This window comes from Pan troglodytes, chromosome 9, assembly GCF_028858775.2.
Source record: "Pan troglodytes isolate AG18354 chromosome 9, NHGRI_mPanTro3-v2.0_pri, whole genome shotgun sequence".
NCBI classification, from domain to species: domain Eukaryota; kingdom Metazoa; phylum Chordata; class Mammalia; order Primates; family Hominidae; genus Pan; species Pan troglodytes.
In genome coordinates, this window is record NC_072407.2 from 38,886,119 (window position 1) to 38,904,448 (window position 18,330).

At 35.1% G+C, this 18,330-nt stretch overlaps 1 protein-coding gene across 1 annotated transcript in view; it reads right to left on the reverse strand.

Moving 5' to 3' along the window:
• Window positions 1-2,974: 2,974 nt before the first annotated feature.
• APIP (APAF1 interacting protein) overlaps window positions 2,975-18,330 on the reverse strand; it is a 34,418-nt gene continuing 19,062 nt past the window's right edge. Inside the window, exons 2-7 of the mRNA XM_508364.6 lie at window positions 16,019-16,119; window positions 11,512-11,560; window positions 9,769-9,886; window positions 9,310-9,445; window positions 3,941-4,108; window positions 2,975-3,423 (exon numbers count right to left, since the gene is read on the reverse strand). Coding sequence (XP_508364.2) covers window positions 3,324-3,423; window positions 3,941-4,108; window positions 9,310-9,445; window positions 9,769-9,886; window positions 11,512-11,560; window positions 16,019-16,119 — 672 coding nt within the window. The 3' untranslated portion in view covers window positions 2,975-3,323. The remainder of the gene's footprint in view (window positions 3,424-3,940; window positions 4,109-9,309; window positions 9,446-9,768; window positions 9,887-11,511; window positions 11,561-16,018; window positions 16,120-18,330) is intronic.

Consider the following 18,330-nt stretch of genomic DNA (forward strand, 5'->3'; position numbering starts at 1 on the left):
TGAAGTAAGAAAAGTAAAAGGTACTAAAAGTATGAGTAAAATAGTAGAACATATTAAAAATTGTTAGAACCCTAAGTCCCTAATACTCATATCAGAAGCCAAATATACTTTAAGAGCATATTTGTGTTTATACCTTAAGACCACAAAAGAATACCCATTTCAGTGATTATTATCCAAAACTTGATGATTCAGTGCTTATAAATTACAGATCAGTGAAATGGAAACCAAAATCTGTTTTGTTTTGTTTTTTTTGAGATAGAGTCTTGCTCTGTCACCCAAGCTGGAGTGCAGTTGTGCGATCTCAGCTCACTGCACCCTCCACCTCCCTGGTTCAAGTGATTCTTGTGCCTCAGCCTCCGAAGTAGAGGGGACTAGAGGTGCCTGCCACCATGCGTGGCTAATTTTTAAAATATTTTTAGTAGAGATGGGGTTTCACCATGTTGGCCAGGCTGATCTCGAAACTCCTGACCTCAAGTGATCCGCCTACTTCAGCCTCCCAAAGTGCTGGGATTACAGGCGTGAGCCACTGTGCTGGGCCTTGTAGTCCTGCTTTAAAGAAACTTGGTGGGAGAATTCAAATTGCCTCTTGAATAGTGATGTCAACATTATTAGTTCCACATCTGACCATCTTGACTAGAACTGCTGATGAGACATGGCAAAATTTTCTCAAAAGGGAGGTATTTGAACAAATTGAGATATAAAATGGAACACTCCTTAAGATTTTGACTTTACCTTTCTGATTTTGGGACATTCTCTGGGGAACTATGTTATTTTTGAAGTATCTCTCACAAGAAAGTTGGGTGGGACCAAAAGGCTCTAGAATCATTTGAGATACAAATGATAGTCTCTGGACTAAAATGTGTTAATCCCTTATTCAATCTGAGAGTGAATGGCATGTCCTGCACTTAATGAAATAAAAAATGTGTTTGATCTAGATCTCTTACCAGTTTAATCCTGCATTCATAACCACATTTTCCTCTTATTTAAAGAAGCTGGAATAACTGAGAGAACAACAATCACAAGGGCATGTGAAGAATGCCTGCTTCCCACTCCCTCATTCACTGAACACCTATGTGGCAGGCACTGAGGATTAGCTCCCAGCCTGGATTTGTATTCATCTTTGGACCTCGGCTCCTAGCAGTCACACAGGAGGGATCATATTCTTAAAAAAAAAGGATATTAACTAGGGGATACAGCCTTCCACCAGCTGTTCCCCCACCTCTAAAGCAGGTTTTGCAATCTTTTCTGCACTCCCAGGAAAGAAATATACAACTGGAGATGTGCTACTGCTGCTGTATAGTTTAAATGGTTTACCTGCATGACAATTACTTTCAAGATAGCTAGGTGAGGGGTTTTTAGGAAAGCAAGTTTATATTTTGAGTGCATACATAGTATATGACAGGTACTGTGTTAAGAAGTTTACTTATTTTCTCTTATTTAAATTCTACATATTTATTATTCCTATCTGAGCCTCAATTTTCTCATCTAAGAAAATAGGTACAATATCTGTCTCAAAAGACTATTATGAGGATTAAAAGGGATTTTAAAAAACACTAATATTTATTGAACATCTACACTGGATTAAGCATTGTGGTTTGTTCCTCCACATACTTTATCTTATTCATTAGCTGCATTTTAAAATGAGGAAAATGAAGTTAACCAGAGGTGGCTAAAACTATTTTTCCCCAGTGGAAGAACCTCCGCCAAGAATCCAGAAAACAGGCTGGGGGCAGTGGCTCATGCCTGTAATCACAGCACTTTGGGAGGCCGAGGTGGGCGGATCATTTGAGGCCAGGAGTTTGAGACCAGTCTGGCCAATATGGTGAAACCCTGTCTCTACTAAAATACAAAAATTAGCCGGGGGTGGTAGCATGCCTGTGATCCCAGCCACTTGGGAGGCTGAGGCAGGAGAATCGCTTGAACCCAGGAGGTGGAGGTTGCAGTAAGCCAAGATGGCGCTACTGCACTCCAGCCTGGGTGACAGAGCAAGACTGTCACAAAAAAAAAAAAAAGAAAAGAAAAAACAAACAAACCCAGATACAGGCAAGGTTGCAGGGAAAAGGGAACCCTTACATAGTGTTGGTAGGAGTGCAAATTAGTTCAGACATTGTGGAAAGCAGTACGGCAATTCCTCAAAGAGCTAAAAGCAGAACAACCATTTGACCCAGCAATCGTATTATTACTGGGTATATACCTGAAGGAATATAAAGCATTCTACCATAACGACACATGCACACAAATGTTCACTGCAGCACTATTCACAAGAGTAAAGACACGGAATCAACCTAAATGCCCATCAGTGACAGAATGGATAAAGAAAATATGGTACATATACATCATGGAATATTATGCAGCCATAGAAAAGAACAAGATTATGTCTTTTGCGGGAACATGGATGGAGCTGGAGGCTATTATTCATAGCAAACTAACACAGTAACAGAAAACCAAATACTGCATGTTCTCACTTCTAAGTGGGAGCTAAATGGCAATAACTTATGACTACAAAGAAGGAAACAACAGACACTGGGGTCTACTTGATGGCGGAGGGTGGGAGGAGGAAGAAGAGCATAAAAGATAACTATTGGATACTGAACTTAATACCTGGATGATGTAATAATATGTACAACAAACCCCTGTGACATGTGTTTGTCTATGTAACAAACCTTCATGTGGGCCCCCAAACCTAAAATGTAAAACAATTTTAAAGAAAGGACTTTCTGATTACATCATCGGTTTGATCAAGATTTGTTTGGTTAAGGGAATTTGAGTTGATACCACCTGACCTGAATTTCACAACTGATCCCAATATAAAATGAGTGTCCTGTTGTAGACCACAGGGAAACACTAAAGCTAATAGGGGAAATCTATAAAATTATTTTGACATTAACATTGAGGGATAAATTTGGACTTAATGTTTCATATTTATTTTCTGACACCAACATTAAAACAAGAGACTGCTCATTCCACAATGAGGAAATTTTCCAATGAATTTTATTATCACCAGCATCTTTAAAAATTAAGAGGAATTCTCTGAGAGTATATATAAAAAAGAAATTAAAGGCAAATATTTTGCTGTTAAGGATTTAAAAATAAACGGAAACATAGAGTATAAAATTTTCATTTCACTGTCCCCTCATTTAAAATTATAAGAATATAAGCAAATAACATCCAATGTCAGAAGAGATTCAGGGTGACCATTTGCAGTATTTAGTGGCAAATTAGTAGCATCGTGAAAAATTTCAATTCATTTAAAAAAATAGCTTTCATTTAAATAATAATTACGTTTAGCTTTATCTCTGTATATAATTAGACTTTCTTTTGGCTTAGACAATTCCATTTTCTCCAACTGGGAGCTGTGAAGGATCAAGTCCTACTTTCTTCATTGATACGGCAATATCAAATAAATAGTCATAACACTCACACCTGTAAAAGAAAAAGCAAAAAGAACCAGTGTTTATTGAAACAGAGTTCTCCAATCCTAAAGAATCACATTTCTCCTCCTCTTGCAGTTAACTCTGCTTTGTTCCTAGTACATATTTTCTCTCAATTCTAGGCCAAAATTCTATTTTGCCCTCAACATTTTTAAAACACAGAAAGGAATCATATTAAGTCATACAACAATATTACATACCTCTCAGGAAATAAAAGAGAGTGTAAAATATACTGCCTACATAAATTTACATTTTTTTAAAACTAGATGTCACTTTCTGAAATAGAACTTTTGTAACTTGGGATCTGTGTCTTCTTCCTCTATCAACATTCCTAGAGCCTTGCCAAACAACAGCTCATCCAATCAATACTTCTTCATGAATGGATACATAATAAAAATAAAGTATCTACAAATAATGATAATTTAAATTTAAACCAACTGACATACTTTGTTTCCTTTCACATTTAGCGGGTGGTAACTTGTTCCCCATGTTCTCTGATTTACACTCACATGGTTTTGGCCTTCTCCCATGTTTCCCCCCACACATATACTCCATGACGTCTGACCAGTACTGCACAGGAGTCTGGGTATTCATTCATTGCATGAGCCATTCTATCTTTGAGGTCTTTCTCCTCAGGTGTATTCTCAATAATGGGTACCACTAACATATCATCATATCTGTAAGACAAAACAAGCCATTTTTTTCCATTAAAACAAATCAAGCATTGATATGTATACAACGTGTAATTTTTTCAAGTAACCAGTTAGACACGCTCTTTTGTGTCTGAAAAGCCACTCCAAATTATGAACAGGATGTTGCGTGTTATTCTGTGTACCTTGTATAAACACCTCTATCAAAAGGTACCTTGGGAATGTGGCAGGCTTGGTCTAATCCTAAGCCTAAGTGGTGGAAATTTGTAAAATATACCAAAACCTAACAAAGAAATCATCAAGATCATATAAATGTTTCCTTGAAGCAGGGACAATCATAATATTTATACAAGGAGATGGCAAATGATATATTTCAGAATCAGAAGCATAGAAAAGATTAAAAATTGAATTATATATTAAGAATTTCCCAATTAATACAAAATCACTGTATTTCATTTCTGCAGAATCCCAAAGTATCTGAGATAGGCAAATCAAAAAACACAAGCATGGTTTGTGGTACTAGGACAGCAAGAATGTTCTAGAGATAACTCTTAAAGGTACGACGCTTTCAGAACATTCTCAAATCTGTAGCATTAGAACTTCTTTTACTTCCACTGTCCTCTCAGGAAATACATGTGATGAAATCAGAATGTAATATTTAAACACATAATTGTCACTGGCAAAATTAAGTCTATTCTTGCAAAAACTCAGATAAGCTTTCCTTTTTACATGAATTTCTCTTGTCTTGTTAATGTAACATCTGCTTTTTCACTACTTCTATAGTGCTAAAAACTTAAAAAAAAAAAGTTCTAGCTAAAGTATTCAGCAATTGCTACTGTAGGGCAAGCACAGACTAAGTAGTCATCATGTGACTGATAACTTGGCCAACCATTATCATTAAGAGTATAGAGTTGCCCATTACTTCAGTTAAGTAAAACAGAGGTAATTATAGACTATCCTTAACTATGGCTGGGTGCATTGGCTCATAGCTATAATCCCAGCACTTTGGGAAGCCAAGGCAGGTGGACTGTTTGAGCTCATGAATTTAAAACCAGCCTGGCCAACATGGTGAAACCCCATCTGTACAAAAAATACAAAAATCAGCCAGGTATGGTGGTGCATGCCTGTAGTCCCACCTACTCGGAAGACTGAGGTGAGAGAATGGCTTGAGCCTGGGAGGCGGAGGTTGCATAAGCCAAGATCGAGACACTACACTCTAGCCTTGGCGACAGAGCCAGACTTAGTCTCAAAAAAAAAAGAAAGAAAAAAAAGTATCCTTAAATATTGAAGGAATAAATTGCTAGTCTCAAATCTTTCCTAATATTGGCCGAGAGAACCACAAACTTATATTTTTCTCTAGCATGCACTCAATAGTCAGAAATATTTTCAGGAGCAAAATAATTTCACAGCAAAGTAAGAACTGAAAGCAAATTCAAGCCAGTCCTCCCACTTTACAAACATGACACTGATCCAGACAAGTTAAATGAGAAAGAGAGCCAGGATAGCCCTTTGACCCTCAAAGAGTATTGTTTTCACTGTACCATAGACACATTGCTTCTGAAAGGGAGTACAATTATAATATAAAGTTATGTGTATGTATACATTATACAACTATAATATATGTATACATAGTATACATGTATATTATATATAACATATACCTATATAATGTATACCTATATGTATAGTTATACATGTATAACTATATACATGTATAACTATATATGTGTATATATACATATATAACTATATATGCTATATATGTATAGTTATACATGTATATATAACTATACATATATAGGTGTATATATATACATATATAGGTATATATACATATAACTATACATATATAGGTATATATACATATATAGGTATACATATATGTATATATGTATAGGCATATACATGTATACGCATATACATATGTATATACATATGTATACATGTATATGCGTATATACGTATACATGTATATGTATATACATATGCGTATATACGTATACATGTATGCGTATATACATATGCGTATATACATATGCGTATATGTACATATGTATATATGTACATATATGCACATGTACGTATATGCACATGTACGTGTATGCACATGTACGTATATATGTATATGTACCTATATATGTATAGGTACATATATATGTATATGTACATATATACATATATAGGTATATATACATATATAGGTATATATACATATAACTATACATATATAGGTATATATATACACATATATAGGTGTGTATATATATATATATCAATGTCAGACCACAGATATGATGGTGGTCCTATAAGATTGTAATGGAGCTGAAAAACTCCATTATACCTGCACGGACCTGGTGGACTGAACAAAGGGGGCGAACGTGGGAATAAAAGATAAAAACAAGAGAGTACGTTTGGAAGAAGAGGTCGGGGGCACCTTGCCTCTAGTGGACAAGGGCCCCAAGCTGTACACAGCCCCCCGTATTTATTGGTAAAAGAGATAACGAGAAATGGGGGGCGATTGTCGGGCAATTGTCAGTCGGCCACTTTGGTTCACAGCAGGCTTGCAAGACCGCATCCTTTGAACAATAGGCTCTAGATTTCTCAATGGATAACTTCAAGGAGCCCGGTGCCAGGGAGTGATGTCCCTCAGCAAACCTTTTGGTGGCAGGCGCAGTGTGAGTTTGCTCACATCCTGCATTCATGATAAACAGTTTGCTGTTTGATCATATAGCCTCCAGTGGAATGCTGAGTTGATCACGATCCCTTTGGCCTTTTTGGCTCCCAACAACTCCTATCGCCTAATGACCGCATAGCTGTCATAGGGTCACAGCACAACATATTATGCAAATGTCTGTGGTGATGCTGGTGTAAACAAACCTACTGTGCTGCTAGCTGTATAAAAGTACAGCACATACAATTATTACAGTATGTAATACGTGATGATAATGACTATGTTAGTAGTTTATGTATTTATTACTGTATAATTTAAAAACACTATTTTAGGGTGTACTCCTTCTACTTATATGGTTTTTAAAAAGTTAACTGTAAAGCAGCCTCGGGCAGGTCCTTCAGGAGGTATTCCGGAAGAAGGCACTGTTATCACAGGAGATGACAGCTCCATGCATGTTACTTGCCCCTGAAGACCTTCCACTGAGACAAGGTGTGGAGGTGGAAGGCAGTGATATTGATGACCCTGACCCTGTGTACTCCTAGGCTAATATATGTGTTTGTGTCTCAGATTTTAACAAAAAAAATTTAAAAAGTTAAAAAAAATTAAAATAGAAAAAAGCTTATAGAATAAGGATATAAAGAAAATATTTTTGTATAGCTGTACAATGTGTGTTTTAAGGTACTATTACAAGAGTCCAAAAGTTAAAAAAAAAAAGTAAAAGCTTGATAAACTAAAAAAGTTACAGTAAGCTGAGGTTATTATTAAGAAATGTTTTCAATAAATTTCGTGTAGCCTAAACGTACAATGCTTATAAAGTCTATAGTAGTGTAATGTCCTAGGCCTTCACATTTACTCACCACTCACTCACTTATTCACCCAGAACAACTTCCAGTTCTGCAAGCTCCGTTCATGGTCAGGGCCTTAGACAGGTGTGCCACTTTTTACCTTTTACATCATATTTTTTTTTTTACCAAACCTTTTCTATGTTTAGATACACAAATACCTACCATTGTGTTGCAATTGCCTACAGTACTTTGTACAGTAACCTGCTATGCAGGCTTGTAGCCTAGGAGCATTAGGCTATACCATATACCCTGGGTGTGCAGTAGGCTATACCATGTAGGTTTGTGTATGCACTCTGCTGTTCACACAATGATGAAATCACCTAGTGACACATTGCGCAGAACATATCCCCATCCACAGTGACAAGTGACTGTATTTTAAAGCTGTTCTTTATATAAAAGATAAACTTAAAAAAATACAGTAGAGAATTTTAAACTCCATCCTTTCTTACCTCATCCAGCTTTCATTGCCTTTCTTTTGATTAGACTCAGGATTCTCTTCAAATTCAGATAAAATAACACTGCCTCCTGAGCTGTGATAATGACTCTATTACTCATTTCCCAGCTAGGCTCCAACAGAATTGCAAAGGGCCACCATGCTTGGCCTCTCCACAAAATTGCAAAGACTCTCTCTTATGCCCTGTTCCTCTACCTTACCTTTTCCAAACTCTTTTCAGAAAAACTGATTCTTCTGACCTATTTTTATTTCCTCACCAAAACAAATCATTCATATGAAACTGATCGTACCCATAAGGCCTCTCCTTCAGCCCCAGATATGGAAGAGGCAATCTGGGGCTCTACTTTCTTCCGTATGTACACTTCTCTTAATTTAAATATTTAACTTTTGTAAACAGGTGTTTCACAGTCCTGAGGAATGCTTTAAGCACACAATAAATATTAACTGAAATCAAATCAATTTCTCAGTGCACTAGTTTAAACATGTACATTCCATTACATGCAGTAAGAATATGATATTGTGGTAATAACACCTTAGTAAAACTGGCACCGTTTTCCTCTAAACAAGGCAAGGTAGAATCAAGCCCTTTAGGAAATTAAGAGTGAAGGTTCAGGAATGAGAATGCTAATAAACTCAAATGAAATGCTTAGCTTGTCCCTGAACACTGAGAACATGTTTCTTCCTGCCGTTATATTCTAGAATTATGAAGAATTACTACACTTTTGTGGACTGATGAATTTATTTAAACTGATCTAGAATGGTAATCTATACTTACTATCCATTTCACCTTCCACACTGAAAAATTCTAAAAATATAGAGATCTACTTTATTAAAAAAATGTACATAAATATGAAAATATTCCAGAAATACTAAATTAAATCACCATGAAGTATAAACTGTAGTCACTGGTCAAATTTCTGAAGACAAAGTGAAGTTGAAGATATCTTTGGCTGCCTCAATACAGGAACATAATCTTTCCATCATGATAGAGCTCTCAGTCAAGATTTTTTTCAGTTTAAACAAACATTTCATTATTCATATTGCTAATAATTTACCATGGCTGGGGTAGGGATGGGAGAGGAGGGAAGACACCCCATTTGTGTCATGAGAATAGGTCTAGAAGTGTAATATTAAATGGAGTATTATTTAACACAGATCCCACGACATCTCATTATATGCATAAAATGATCAGTATTCTATTTATCAAAGAGAAGGAAGAATTCTTTTCAAATTATTTAAGAAAAAGGAAAAAAAATACCTATAATACCCTCCGGAAGTACATTTCTTTATTCCTTTTATCATCTCTTGATGTGTAATTTTAAATTCCCGTCCTGGAAAGAGAAGGGTGGCCATCACAGCAGCTTTAGAGTGGGTATGAATCACTGCACCTGCTCCTGAAGGAGGAAGAAGAAAGCCGCATGCTCAATGAAGACTGAATTACAGCTTCTAAAGAAAAAAAGTCCATATAGTTATACTTATATTTACATATGGTTATGGGCTTATTTTTCCTGGCATGGAATAAGTTGGTAGTAGGCAGGAGGGTAAGTGGAATAATGGACCTTCCTCATAGGTTGATGTGAGAACTGAGTAAGTTCATGCACTTCAAGTTCTTGCACATGGTGGGTATCCAAGAAATGTTAACTGAAATAATAATTACCATTATTTAGAGGAGCCTACTCTGCAAATATTCTTTATGTTGAATATATTTTCTGCATACCTCTCATTGTGTAAGCATTCATGAAAAGAGGAGTACACTGGCTTTTTTTTAGCTTCTTCGATGGCGAAGGTCCACTTATGTCCTTTTCATTTATATCACAAACAAACATGTCTTCAGGCTATTTATAGAGGGGAAAAAAAGAAAAAAAGAAGGCTTGTAAAATATCAATTAGAAATGTTCCTTTTCTTGTGTACATATACATAAGAATACAAGAAAGTTTATCTATAGTATACATACTTGTGTGTATATTTAGTATACATATACATAGAGTGCTAATATATGCATATATTTAACTTACATTTTAAATATATATAGTTTCTCAAAATAATTTAGCAATTTTGAGAAACAAAACAGTGATTTCTACTAGTAAAAATATTCTCAAAAGTTTAATACAAATCCCAAAAATTAAAAAAAATTTGAAGACAAAAAATGATATGGAAAATTACTATTTATGTAATGATGTTACTGCTGTCATTTCAACAATTTAGCTTCTCAACTTTGCCCTATAATTTCACAACTGTATTTCAGAAAGCCTATATAAAGAAATCGACATTCCAAAGATGGGTGTTAAAATTTTTTTCCCCACATTTTGTTAGATAAAAGCAAAATTTTGAGTAATTTTTCTAACTCTTGAGAAATTTAGATGGTACTCAGAAAGGTTAATCTCAATAAGGTATATTCTTCTTAAAGCTTAAGAAATTATGTAGATCTACAGGTTTTTCTTTTTTTTTTTAACTTTTATTTTAGGTCCAGGGGTACATGTGGAGATTTGTTACACAGGTAAATTGCATGTTACAAGAGTCTGGTGTACAGATTATTTTGTCACCCATGTAATAAGCATAGTAACTGACAGCAGTTTTTCCATCCTCACTCTCCTCCCACCCTCCACCCTCCAGTAGGTCCCAGTGTGTATTGCTCCCTTCTTTGTGACTGTATGTACTCAATGTTTAGCTCCCACTGTAAGTGAGAACATGCGGTATTTGATTTTTCTGTTCCTGCATTAATTCACTTAGGATAATGGTTTCCAGCTCCACTCATGTTGCTGCAAAAGACATGATCTTGTTCTTTATTATGGCTGCATACTAATCCATGGTATATATGTGCCACATTTTCTTTAGCCAGTCTACTGTTGATGGGTATCTGATCCACATACAGTAAGGCATGCGTATTTCTGTAGCTTTTATCTGCCAGGATTTATTAAAAAACTACAATACAAATGTTATATTAACAAAGCAGCTTTTCTTTTTTTCTTGCACTAGAAGTTAAATAATTATGTGTTTGCTTTAACTAGATTTGGGGTATTATTCAGGCATTAACACAGAATAAGACTTCTCAAAATTTGAAACAAAGTTTCATAACTTGAAATCTTGAAATTAGAATAACTTTGCTATTAGGAAATATGAATTAATTTGGTTCATCTGAGACCATCAATCTGATTATTCCACCAGCCTGATAAAGATCGTAGTGTTATAAAGCTGCAAAGTTATAATTGCTCTTTACTGTGATTTAAGATTGCACTATTCACTTTTGCCCCCTATAGGTTGAATGAGATTTCAAAACATACACTGGTTGTATGGAAGATATCTACCACCTTACAAAACATTTAATAATTACTCAATAAATGTTTGCTGATTAGTTATTCAAATTGCTATGATAAAATGAATGTTTTCTCTTAAAATTCCATTTCATAAAACAGTAATTAAGAAGAAAAGACACTGAGGTTAAAGAATCCCATTACCATACCTGAATTCGTTCCTTTTGCACTCCTGAAGGAGCAATGTAGATTTCATCGCTGGCAACACAAAACATACAAATTGGTATTTATTTATTTCCTGCTTTTGCACAAAGAAAAGTTTGCAGTCCAATCATGCATGTTCTTTATAAATCAAGCAATACAGCCAGTTGCTTGATTTAATTATGGATTTTGGCTACATAGAAAGAAAGCCAAACTACATCAATGCCTTTGTAGTGCTGGTGGCATAGTAGAATATTAGTTGTTGCTTTTGTCTTCTACGTTTCATATATATTTATTCTTTTTATAGTGCAAAGTTGGTGGTAACCAGGCATTTATCCTGTTAGGGGAATAAAAATCTGAAAACGTAAGTTTTCAGCATCTTTAAACATGAATAAGCAGAGTTTAACCTATGTGAAATACAGTTATTCTAAAATCCAATCTGGAAAATATGCTCAATAGAAGTATATTTCTGTCATCCAAAGAATCAGGTTTGATTTATTGTTTGAAATGCTCTTATTAAACCATGAAGTTCAGAGACCTCTGCTGGACAGTTTCTTAAATTACTGTATTAACACTGGGCTACTTTTTGGATAGAATCACATGCTTCCCATTTGAAAAGCACACATATCTTGGAAAAAAATTTAGTAATAAAGCTAAAACAACTACAAAGAGTTCAAAATATCAGAATGGCTACATGTGAAGATCTCTTTGTTACAGGATGTTGGACTAAGGGAGATGCTATAGCCTACCATTTACCACAAGGTGCTCTCAAATTTGATTTGGAAATTAATTTCAAATCTTCTCTAAATTCCCTCCACCCTCAACAACAACTAAACAAACGTCCCTTGGCTCACATATCAGGTTTTTTCTCTTCTCGCTGGATATCTTTGATAACTTACCAGTTTCAGTTGCTGCCAGAGAGTATTAATGAGCTACCGCATATATGCAAACCAAGAAAATGCCAGTACCTGCATGCTCTAGTTTCTGCTAGTAAGGCACAGACACAGGGATATTGAACAAATATCAAACATTTCATAGTGTAAATGAGGATGATGGCCTATATACCAAGCTGCTGAAGTTCAGGTTGCTAATAAACCTGTAGGCTTGGAACCGATAAAAATGTAAGGTGAAATCAAAGTTTCTTTAAGGTTCCACTGATAAAGTCTAGAAAACAAATGTCTGATAATGTGAGTGGAAATACAATGCACTGTTAGCTGCACGCGAGCATTTGCTTTCATGAAGTGGCTATTGTTTCCGAGTTCTGCAACATAAGGATAACATAAAGGGACATTTCTCTGCAACCAGTGAGAATGGGTTGGGATCATACTATTAACAAGGGCTCTTTGTGAATACCAGTGATCCAAATCTTGTGTCCTTGTGTAACATGGAAGAAGCTCTAGGATGGTACATGGTCCATTCACCTCCACAGATAAGTGGACTTGTGGGTCTTCTTATGTGGGGAGAAATTTATGCAGTCCTGGGAATAGACTCAAATAAAGTACAAAATGGTCTGCTGGTAAGTAAAACCCATCTATAAAGTAGGAAAACCAAGGGTACTCTGTTTATTCAAGTGACTTGGTATGTTGTAAATGTCTTTGTAAAATGGAAATTAATTTAGACTTTGATGAACTTTGGGTAATTAAAAGATTAGCTAAATGTTTTAGAAAAATATATTTACACCTACAAAGAAAGAGATATCTGGATAAAAATATAAAAATGACAGAGCTTTTTAGAATAGAAACATGCCAAATATTAAAGTGAAATATCTACTTGGTGCTTTAAGCCACAAACAGAAAGCATTTTGAATTTCAAGTTACTAAATTTTGGAATATACTTCTCTGTACTCCTGCATTTTCACTGTGGTAAGCAAGGGCCAAACCCCACGAGGTCAAAATACATCTATGTTCAGTTGCTTCTATTTTTATTTGCTTTCTGGTCAGTTAAAAAATAATTTAAATCTTATAGTGCCTCAATTATTTTGTCTACAATGTGACTTTATTAATTGTAGTCCTAATCACATGCAACAGGATCAGTCTCTCTGACACCTGTCAATATTACTCTGTGAAAATAGGAAATTATAAATTTGAATGACAGCGACCCAACCTAAACACAGTAGCTATTGAGTATCCTGGAATTGCCTTGATTACTATTATTTTCTTGGTCATTTATTTCCTTCTTCTGACTTAATTTTTGGTACCACATACTTGTAGCATAAGCTGGAATGGTCCAGTCAAATCTTGGAATTAGTAAATCATTTTATGTTCCCAAAGAGCTTATTGTCTGTATTATTCTGGAAACATAATTTATTGGGTTTGCACTTTATTCCAAATTTATTTGCCCTAAGCATCAAAGAGCCAAACTTTCACTAACAACATGAGAATAGTATTGCTGATAACGCTAGTGACTTATTAAGTCATTTAAATATTAGGGAAAAAAACCAACATTTTACTACAAAATATTCATTTTACTATGTAAAGCACAAATTTAATAAGATTCCAAATACAGTGCCATGTGACTGTGGCTCTTTCCTTCCATGACCTCCACACCCATTAAGAACTAAGGATAAAGCATTTCACACATATGATGAAAATTTCCTATGAGCTGATTGTAGTGCTATAAAAGCCCATTTAATTTTAAAAGATGCGCCAATGAGTGGTTTATGGTGGTCACATAAAATGGTAGTGCATGGATTAGTAAAATTCTACTAGAAAGAACATAGTCCTTTATGTCTTTTTGATCAAAAATATTTCATCTTGAGTCCTGCATTCACCTATTTTTAACTTTGCTAGTTTTTTTAAAGAGCCAGTTGGAAATGGTTATTTTAGCTCATTTGGTAGAAAGCTTTATTTTATACATACACAAACTATTTCTGAACATGCAAATAAAAAGCAGTTAACTAAAGACAGCATTTAGAATATGATTTATTATAAATAATACAGTTGGGAAACTGTATTACTGGGACTCAACTTCTAAATGGATACATGAAACAAGAATAAATGTTGTTATCGTAGGATTTGCTGTGAATAGGCCATCTTGACAGTTTTGGCAAAATAATGTGAAAGCTTGAGCAATGCTGTATTTACACATTAGCAACTAGGCTGATGGTAAGAGAGGAGGCACAGATGGATTTATTGATCTACCATATGGAACATAATCTTACTAGACTGAGAGCATACTTTTATCCCTGACTGTGCCAGTTGTTAACAGAGGAACCTCTTGTCATTTCCCAATGTTCAATGAAAATTTCATGAGTTAACTCAGTAATTTAAAGCAGATAAAATTATAATGGCATCATCTTGTGGTGTACCATTGAATCCCTTTTGTTCCAAATGTTCTGATTATATTTTACATTCCATTCCTTAATATGCAATGCAGCCTCCTTGGGGGCATGACTATATATATTTAACAGCACATAAATATTTTAATAATCCAATTTTGTTAAAGAAAGTGAATTAGAATGAAGTAATAAATCAACATCACTCAATTTAACACACAGCCTCCAGACAATAATATTCCTAACACATTTCAGGAGGAAAAAAAGATTAATCCTGTATTGGAAATCCTTGAATGAGATTCTATAATCTTAATTTCATTGATAGCAAGTTACTTCTTACTCACAGTTACTAATACTTACTTTATTTCTTCATCTTCTTGAATAAATGACACTAAATAAATACAATGAGCAATTGAATACTATTTATCCTTTCTGCTTCAATTTAAGTCCAGTACAGCTTGTTTTGTCCTCTGAGGAATACAGATTAGCAGGCACTATATTCATTAACGATACAGGTGCTTAGAAAGCATACTGCCGTTCTTCTGATTCAATAAAAAATAATTATTAGGATTTTTAATGATTAGTCATCTGTATTTAAGTGACTTTGAAATATGTATCTGGGAGGTCAAGGCAGGTGGGTTGCTTGAGCCTAGGAATTTGAGACCAGCCCATGCAACTTAGTGAGACACAGTCTCTACAAAAAAAAAAAAAAAAAAAAAAACCAGAAAAAATTAGCCAGGCGTGGTGGCACATGCCTGTAGTCCCAGCTGCCCAGGAGGATGAGGTAGGAGGATTGTTTAAGCCTGGGAAGTCAAGGCTGCAGTGAGCCATGATTGCCCCACTGCACTCCAGCCTGGGTGACAGAGCAAGACTCTGTTTCAAAAACCAAAGTACCTGAACCTTTGAAACAAATCCTATCTACCTAGAGAGGATCCTCTAGAATCTCAGGTATATGAACATACTCGGTAGCATGTTATTTAACTCTGGTACTCAAAAACTGAGTATTAAGTTATTGTGATTTGAAATTGTGGATCTTCAGTCTTTAGCTATTTGACATATCTGCAGCTTTTGTACATTGCTTCCATTCAGTTACACAAATGTCCACTTGTCCATTTAGAAACTAAAGACCTTCAGTATCACATAAAACTGATCATCAGTTGTTCTTTGGATATAACACATTAGACTTGCTGTGGTCTACTCAAATGGAGAGTTCCCAGTAATAAAGGCTGCCAGAAACTTACCCATGCTTCAAGCTAATTCCTCCTCCAGTCCCAGTGACCCAGCCCAAATGGTAAAACTGTTTGCAAAGTTCTGGGATCAGGTATCTTGGATGCTCCTTGTCCTTAAAAAGAAGGTAATGATTTTTAAAACAGACATAATTTTATCAAGTAACTATTCCAGCTGGTGTTTCTAATAAGAAGCCAATTTAAGAAAGTTTAAGAAAACATACTATAGAAAGAGTACAGTGAGGGAAAAAACTATTACAAACATATTTTGTTTTTAATGTTTAGAAAGTGGATCTACTACATTATTTGGCAACCTGGGAGTATTCAGTATAGGGCCATATAGTCCAACACTAAGGAATAGTCTGCAAAAACAAGGTGGGGAAATGCCTAGTATACATTACAAAGCATCAACTGAAATGGCTGAAAGAAAATAGAATCTCATGCTGAAGGAACAGTCTGTCCAGAAGATTTATTTACACAAAACACCTTATTTAACTAGGTTTGATGATATATACATGAGATATTATGATAGTTACATGTTCAACACATACTCTGTGTGTTGGTTCAATTGTATTTTTATTCCAAAAAAGTCCTTTTTCCCACAATGATTTTAGTTTCTCTTATTGAAAAAGCAATATATACTCATTATAGAAAATAAAGTAAAGCAAATTACAAAAAACACTAAGAAACAACCTCAATTAATACTTGCTTAACCCATTTTATGAAGATACGTGTTTATGAGTGTATGTGTGTGTATACAGACAGATAGATAAATATCAAGTGTTATTTTTATAAGTCCAATGATTACTTCTTTAGAAAAAAGAGTCCACACCATTTTCTCCTGCTTTTTTGTGGTTTAAATTAATGAAAACAAAAAATAAATAAATAAATAAATGAAGAAGAAATACAATGAATTCCATTTTGGGCAGTATAATATACAATCCTTATCTTAAAAATAAGTACAAATGCTGAATAAATTATTTTTTTAAATATTTCAAAATAAGTTGTTGAGCTGGCAAGAAAGTAAAGTTTCACACGGGCCATAAAAAATGAGAATGAGACTCTCACACCAGTTAGAATGGTGATCATTAAAAAGTCAGGAAACAATAGATGCTGGAGAGGATGTGGAGAAATAGGAACACTTTTACACTGTTGGTGGGAGTGTAAATTAGTTCAACCATTGTGGAAGACAGTGTGGTGATTCCTCAAGGATCTAGAACCAGAAATACCATTTGACCTAGCAATCCCATTACTGGGATTCTACCATAAAGACACATACGTATGTTTACTGCAGCACTATTTACAATAGCAAAGACTTGGAACCAACCCAAATACCCATCAATGATAGACTGGATAAAGAAAATGTGACACATATACACAATGGAATACTATGCAGCCATAAAAAAGGATGAGCTCACGTCCTTTGCAGGGACATTGATGAAGCTGGAAACCATCATTCTCAGCAAACTAACACAGGAGCAGAAAACCAAACACTGCATGTTCTCACTCATAAATGGGATTTGAACAATGAGAACACATGGACACAGGGAGGGGAAAATCACACACCAGGGCCTGTCAGCAGATGGGGGGCTAGAGAAGGTTGTTCCTGAAGGTATTGCAAAACTCTGGTGACCCTGAGCTTCAATTTTGATAGCCATGTAAGCCACTAGAAGCATGAGACAAAACCCAGGGCCTGATCAATTCCAGGAAACCTAATGAAAAATCCCCACATAAACTGGAGACCCCGATGAGGTCTACCTTCAAGGTAACAGTGAACAAAATGAGATTCACTGTGGAGAAAATCACAACAAGGAAGCATGCCTTTACAGATCCGGTCACTGGGTAAAGGGGGAAAAACATCTTTGAGTTCAAAAAGCGATCATTATTTAACAGGCTGAATTCTCAGCTACTTAACTGAATACTTGAAATTGTGGTGTTTTTCCCCAGATTTAGTGCTAATGTTCTACTTACTCATTTTAAGTATTACAAATGATGACTGATGGAGTAAACTTCAAAATATAAAATTAAAAACTTGAGAATCTAGAAATTTCTAAAAGTTCTGATTCAACTTAGACTTGGAGTTAGCTGACTTAAAAGTCAAATCCACATTACTGGATTTATTGCCTACATGACTTTGGGTGTCAGTTTACTTATCCACACAATGAAAATGCTGTGAGGATTAAAATGAGATACAATGGACATAATGCAGTCAGCACGAAATCTGACACAATGTCAGTTTCCTTTTCATTTTAAAGAGCTGAAAATTCTTGAATTAAAATAGCAAAACTATTATAGGAGTTATTAAGAAATTATTTTAGACAGAGAGG